The sequence below is a fragment of the Zingiber officinale genome, chromosome 8B (genome assembly GCF_018446385.1).
Source record: "Zingiber officinale cultivar Zhangliang chromosome 8B, Zo_v1.1, whole genome shotgun sequence".
Lineage (NCBI taxonomy): Eukaryota > Viridiplantae > Streptophyta > Magnoliopsida > Zingiberales > Zingiberaceae > Zingiber > Zingiber officinale.
The window spans coordinates 111,307,873-111,315,230 of record NC_056001.1 but is presented as its reverse complement, the minus strand read 5'-3'; the positions used below and the strand labels follow the sequence as shown (position 1 = coordinate 111,315,230).

General features: G+C 35.6%; 1 protein-coding gene across 1 annotated transcript; it reads right to left on the bottom strand.

Annotated features, from left to right (window-relative positions):
• Positions 1–3,869: 3,869 nt before the first annotated feature.
• Positions 3,870–7,077, bottom strand: LOC122017313 (origin of replication complex subunit 6-like). Its single transcript, XM_042574891.1, has 8 exons — positions 6,831–7,077; positions 6,634–6,738; positions 6,467–6,547; positions 5,404–5,515; positions 5,240–5,302; positions 5,065–5,152; positions 4,849–4,928; positions 3,870–4,104 (listed from the first exon to the last, which is right to left on the bottom strand). The coding sequence occupies exons 1-8, from the start codon at positions 7,073–7,075 to the stop codon at positions 4,018–4,020; spliced, it is 861 nt and encodes a 286-aa protein (XP_042430825.1). The 5' UTR covers positions 7,076–7,077; the 3' UTR covers positions 3,870–4,017.
• Positions 7,078–7,358: the final 281 nt, after the last annotated feature.

The following is a 7,358-nucleotide window of genomic DNA, read 5'->3' as shown; positions in this document are numbered from 1 at the left end:
TTTTTTACCATTATATTATTTTTCTATGAATTTTTTAAAAAATGCAAAATTTTCAATTCAAAATTATTTCATAAGGTTATCCTTGCTAACCTTATTTTCCTCTTAAACTTTATCATTTTCTCTATCTAAGAAAATATTTTCAAAATTTGTTTACTTTTGGTGAATTTTCTATGAATTATTTTTCTAAATACAAATTTTTAATATTAAAAATTTTCAAAAATTATATTTTTGAAAGTTTATTTTTAAAAAAATTATTTTGTCTATTACATTATCAGAAAATTTCTCACGATTTTTTAAACTCACAAACTATTTTTAATAAAATTTTAGTGAAAATGAATCTTTATATAGGAAAGAATTTATTACTGCTTAAATTTAATTCAATTTTTCTTGAAAATCTTATTTCAGCTTTGGATATTTCACCTTAATAGTTAGAAAAATTCTTAGAATTTTTGAATAAATAAAAATTATTTTAAAAATTATTTTTGTAATGATTTATAAATTGTAAAAATCTCAATTTTTGAAAGTTCATGATTTTTTTGAATGACTGTTACTATATTTTATCTCTTAGACTTTGTTTCAATTTATTTCCAGCTTTTTGCCTAAATTACCCCCATTTTAATGTCATCAAAGGGGGGGAATTAGATATTAAGTCTAGGGGAAGGGTACATTTTATAACTGTACTTGTAATTTTATAACTGTTATTTGTTTAAGGTTTACCCTAACTTAACTTGGGGTTGCTCACATCAAAAAGGGAGAAATTATAAGTACCCCATGGTAGTTTTGATGTGATCAACCAAGTCAAGTTAGGTCTTGTTATGTTTTGATACCTTGTGTCTAAGTGTGCAGGAGCTTAGGAACACAGGAAGTCGAGCAAAAGACGCAACTAGCGAGAAGGACGACATGGGAGAGAGTCGACGGGCTCGGTGCGTCCAAGGGATGAGGCGCTGCGGAAGAGTACGTTAGCAGACGAGAAGGAAGCACCCAGCGGTTCCAAAGGACGAGAAGCCGGAGGGAAAGGTTACTCGAGAAGGCCGAAAAATGGGTTCGTGTGAGCCCTATTCCGGATGGTCGAAATCACCCAAGCGAGCGGAGCTGGAGAGAGAGCTCGGACCGAAAAGTCAATAGGGAAGTTAATTTCGGTCCACGCGCCCAGATCACTTGGGTGCCCCCAGGGTGCCTCGCCCAGCGGGGGCTGTATTGACACCGTCCAGGCGCCCAGAATCCTTCCGAGCACTCAGACTAGAAAGTTTATCAAAACTCACATTGTCGCGATCCGATGCGACTCAGATAAAATTCTATCCATGTGCAAGCGCTTGGAACCCATCCAGACGCCCCGATTAGGGCTATAAATACAGCCCTGATCCCAGAAGCTAGATACAACACTTGTAAACGATTCCATTTAAGTTTAGCTTTGTAATTGTGAGCTTTGACTACTGTAAGAGGTTTCTCTGCCTGAAGGAGACTTTAGTGGGCTTTTCAATGTCTTGGATTAGCAATCCCTTGATTACAAATCAAGTAAAATCTTTGTGTCTCTTTCTCTTTTTTTAATTAGTTTCTTAATTCATTTTATACAAGTGTTTATTTTAATCAAGCTGCAAAGATCGAGAACGGTGTTCATTTTTTGTGCAGGGTAATTCACCCTCTCTTGTCGGCCTTCAAAGGACCAACATATATCCCCCCTCTAACCACTACCTATGATCCAACAAAAGGGTGTTAAAAAGGTGTTTGTGTTAGAAATGTGAATGGAAAAGGAGGTGGAAAGGAAGGAGATTCCTTTGTGTGTGAGTTTAGTCCTACATTGGAAGTTTCAAGGCACTATGGTTGGTTTATATTGTTACACATGTATTGATGATGTGAACAAATGTATGGAGAAAGACTCTCTCTCTCTTTCTCTCATATGTATGTGCACAAGAGTGCAAATCTAGGGTCCAGATTTGTACTTAACCAAGTTGATTTGTGTACGAGCATGATATGCGCGTGTCGAATGATGGACCAGTCGAAGCAAAATTTGTCCAAGCAAATGAACCAATGTTTTGCCACCTGAATCTCTTTTTGCTACCTACTCAAGAGTGTAACAGAAGCATTAATATAAAATTAATGGATGACATTAAACCCATTAATGGCGATTTCGTAATGTCTCGGCAACAATGTCTGACATTAAACCCATTAATGGTGATTCTGTAACGTCTCGACTATAATGTCCGACATTAAATCCATTAATAACGATTTTGTAATGTCTTGGCAATAACAACTGACATTAAACCTAGCATTGAATGGTCAAAAATCGATCATTCATTGTAGCCATGGGTGAGCCCACTTATAAAAGGAGGTCGTGAGTAAGAGTAGAGGCAAAGAAGCTAAAACAAAAGAATTCCTCCACCTCCGTTCCCCGATTCTTTCCTTTTTGCCGTGCATATGTTTGACTGAACTACTCATGATAGCGTTTGGGTATATTCTCAATTCGTCACAAACAACTAATGTTTGGTTGTATGTGGTTCTGTCGTTGTATTTTGGAAAACAGACGACCTGAAAGAACCTTGAAGCACAGTCGAAGGTGGGACAAATCTGTTTTAAGAAAACCGCATTGAGCACGGGCCTTGGCATCTCCCTCGGCAAATTCATTTCTTGACTCGACGATTCTGACTCCCGACTCCTGACTCAGCGACTTTACTTTCAGACTCGGCAATACGAAGCAGTAATCTTCCTAACAACCTAGCAGCTCAGCCTGACTTTTAAAGTTGGCAGCCTGAGATTATCTGTTCAAATCATCTCAATAGATAAGTCTGAATTTAGTTTGTAAATTCAGTATTTTTTTTTCTAAAATCTTCAATCATTGATTGTCCAAGAGTTTAACCTTCCCGTCAACAATGTATTCTTCACATTGATTTTTGTTCCATCTATTTTTGTTCATATTCCTTCTTTCATCAAATGTGATGGTTGTTTGAGTCGGCTAGAGATGAATAGTCAATGCACTTAATCACAATCCTCCTGAACAAACAAAGACAATAAAAGCATTAGATGTTCAAGATGCTCATGTGTGTCATAAATATCAAGAGTATAATATGCAACATAAATAAAAAGAAAACAAGCATTAATAAATTTGTTTGATATGATTCAAAGATTTACTCTAGCCTTGATTCATTCCATCAAAATTGTAAGATTGATGTAATTTTTTATTTTTTTTTAATCTAGGTATACAACCTTTTGAACCAACTAAACTTGAAAGTAATTAATTCCGCCCCACAAAAATTTCTCACGACCACTAAGATAAATTGGAAAATACTAACGATGATCCATCTAAACAGTCAACATTCTTAAGTTTGCCATCCCATTGAAGAAACATTCCTATAGTAAATGTATGATTACCTATTGAAAGACCTTAACCACTACACCATAACCTGAGGAATGTAGGATTGATGTAAATGTAAAAATAGTGACTAGCGCATGTCATGATTCACTTTAACCATTAGACCGTCGAGAGAAAACTAATAGGATTAATGTAAATGACAATAGAAAGGGAAGTTGAAGCAAGAAGGATGCAAAATTAAAAGGCAATAGAAATGATGAAAATGAATTGTGATCCATAACAAAGCAATCCAAATCACTTGTTTCTTGTTTCCCTTTCAAATTAAGGACGAACATCAATGCAAAACCAAGCAATTTACACAATAAAATAATTCAAAACCTTTTTCACCACTTATCATTGAATAAGCAAGAAAAGTCCATTTTTTCACTTTACAAAGTTGAGTACTGTACACTAGTTTGAGGTTTGAGCTGAATCAATGGTAAACAAATGATTGTCTCGAACATGAAAACCCAATTACATCAACTTATAAAATAAAAAACCAATTTGACTGCATAAAATGATTTGATGAAGCTATAAAAGTTTTAACAATCTCAATTCTTCAATTATATAGTAGCATCTAATGATATTGAAGCCGGAGATTTGGTAATGAAATTGAGCTTTGCCTGTTTCTTCAGCTTGAGGAAAACTGCCGAAGCACAAGCTTGTATAGTTCAAGAATTGTTAGAGGAAATAACTGAAACCTTCAAGTTCTCGTAAGATTGCTTCTTTATCTTTTTGTATCTCTGGTTGAATGATAGCTGCAAGTCAAACAAGGAGTTATTCCACTAAATCATCCAAATGTTATTTGATTTCATATGTCACAGTGAATCAAATGTGCATCTTACCAAACATATACAATGATTATCATGTTTGTTGTTCTATGACCATAGAATTATTGTTCTATGCATATAACTTTAGAGTAATGATATGTCCATCATTTCACTTTTTATAGATCCCATCATTTTATATATTTATCTTTGAGATTCTTTTCTTGAACATATTATTTTTCATGACTTTATAAACACACAAATTTATAACCCAACATTTCACTTTTTATGGATCCTATCATTTTATGCATCTATCCTTAAATATAACTTTATAATCACTGATTTATCTCAAGAGAATGCTTAAAGATAGACACATAAATTCATAGCCCGTCATTTCACTTTTCATAGATCCTATCATTTTATATGTTTATCCTTAAATATTTTCTTGAGATCCTTATGAACCAAATCATGCTTAATTAATTAACTTAAACATAAGATTATTTACTTTTACCAATGTATGGAGGTCCCTTTTCAAGATTCTTGACAACTTCACAAATGAGAGGTATAAGTGAGGAAGAACTTTAGATGATTCACAACCAATAGGTTTAGATAACTAAAAAAGATTAACATTGAATGAAAAAATCTTTCACACCTAGGGAACAACTGAAAGTCAAATAGAAAGCCAAAATATTTCCAAGTTAATTAAGTTTATGTGAGAATGAAAGCAAGACCTACATCATGCTCAGAAGAATCATGAGAAGGGGCATCACAGTGATTGTCGAGTCTCCTTTTTCTGGGCAAGGCATCAAAAAGCTCTGGATAATCAAGATATACATTGTTAGAAACTCCCAATTCCAGTATCTACTACATAGTTACATGCACTAATAGTTACAGTCTCGTACCATCATTTTGAGATGCAAAGTTATAGCATATATAATCAAAGGCACGCACCTCTATGACTCTTCACAGGTTTAGTATCTTTCTTTTCTTTTGAAATTGCAAAAACATCGAAGCAGAGATCACTCATACAAGTCGAAACCTGGAACAGGTGAACAATCCATATATACCATACTACTGAAAGAGAAAAAAACATTGAGATTTATCTGAAGGATGGCATCTGACTTACAGTAGAAAACTCAGATTGAGAAGTGCCACATAACTCAATCAACCTCAACTTATCAACCTTCAGCTAAAAATCAAAGACAAAATAAAAATACATAAAGAAACTCTTGTATACAGATATAAGGAAAAGAAAAATAACAAAACCTAGGAACATAGGTTGTCTATTACCTTATGTCTTTTAGCACATAAATAGAAGGCAACTGCTGTAAATACTGGACGATTGAAATCAGTGGTGGATCGACGGGAAGGTGGCATTGCTGCCACATATCGGTCCTTGTAGCTATATAAATAAAAGTACAAAAATTGATAAGAAACGGATTGAGAAGCTTTCCATTTAAATTGTTGTTTGTGATTATATGCACAAATAAATCTGAAAATTTATCTAGTACAAATTCTCTTTGACACCCTTCTTTAGAATATGTGGATAAATTTAAGTTAGACGGTCTACATAGAATAGTTTTCACAAAGCAAGAGTCTCATTTAGGGGTGCAAACGAACCAAATCAGGCTAAATAATATAAAAAATATTGATATTCAAGTTTGAAAAGGAATATTCAAATTCAATTCGAAGTTTAAAAATACAAATAACTTTGGCTCAAGCTTGGTTCGAAATGAAATTCGAGCTCAAGTTTGGTGAGTTGTTCAAATCTTAGTTAGAGAGTAATGGAACTATAGCTCAAAATGGCTCAGATTCAAGTTCAGTTCAAGTTATTCGAATCTTCATTTAAGCATATTCGAACCAACAACATGATAGAGTTCAATTCAAGTTTAGCTTGCTAACGGTTCCTGAATAACTGAACAACATATTATGATTCATACTCAGCTCAAAAAATTATCTTTTGAGTTATGCTCGAATGTAATAATTTTGAATTCAAATCAAACATTTTTCGAACGACCTCAAAAAGCTTATAAGCTGGCTCGATTCGTTTGCACCCCTTGTCTCATCCTTGTCTCCCTAGTACAATCCCAAAAAAATTCATGTGTACAAATTGTTCGGTGATTGATTCCTAGGCCTAACCCAAGCTAAATCCGTTTTCATAGCAATCTAGTGATTTCACATTTAAACAGACTTAAAAGTTTCACTGAGGACAGAAATTTAAGATACAAAGCAATGATAAAATGAAAGTTTTGCTTATGATAAAGTCGAGAATCTGCAAGCAAACAATTGAGCATATAACTAAACCAGAAGATATATAGAAGTGGGAGAGAATGTAGCAAGATTCAGATCTTACAGAGACAATCCCTTCTGCACAAACGGGATGAGCCTAACACAACCAAACTGAACGCCAAGCTGCCGAACATCCAGACTTGGCCTAAAAGATAACACAAAAGAATGTTGCAGAGATTTGCAAATGGATAATGAATCAAAATGAGCATAGAAAAGTTGAAAGAAACCCACCTGAATCCTATTCCATTCTGCATGGAGTTAAGCGACCTCATGTAAGCCTTTTCTGACATCCCGCTCATCTTTATCGCGGCTTGCCGATCAAACACCACGTCAAACCTACAATTTCCGATTAAAAAGCATCACCTTTTCATAGGAATATGAGGCAGAGGTAACGAAACAAACTGCCAGTGGGGATAGCCAAGGGATACCTCGATGCTGCAAGCTCCAAGCAGATGATGGCCTTGGCAACCTCGCCCTGTTCGAACAGTACGAGTTTATTAAATGTGAACAAGAAAGAGGGATCATGGAGGAAGGGAAGACACAAATATCTCACAACACCGGTGATGGAGGAATCGAACTGCACGTCTGAGAGGCGGCGAAGCTCCTTAGCCTTGCGGATTAGGGTCTTGGAGCCCGAGAGGCGGAGCCTGGAAGCAATGGCGGAGAAGTCCATGGCGACGCAAGGAGAGAAGGATCGAGAGAGGGAACGTGACTTTGAGGGGAGGAACAAGGTATGGGAGTGATTTGGCGGGGAAGAGTGGCGGGAAGGCATTAGAGGTGAGGTGAGAGCAGCGGTGGGATTTGGCGGGGAAGAGTGGCGGGATTTGGCGCCGAAGACGAGAGATGGTTATATGACTTTTGGAAGGATTGCACTCATCATTTCATCCTTCTTTGTGTAATTGTGTGGTGTTTTTCTCCTCCGAAGTTTTATAGATGTAAATCAATCTAAGTTAATC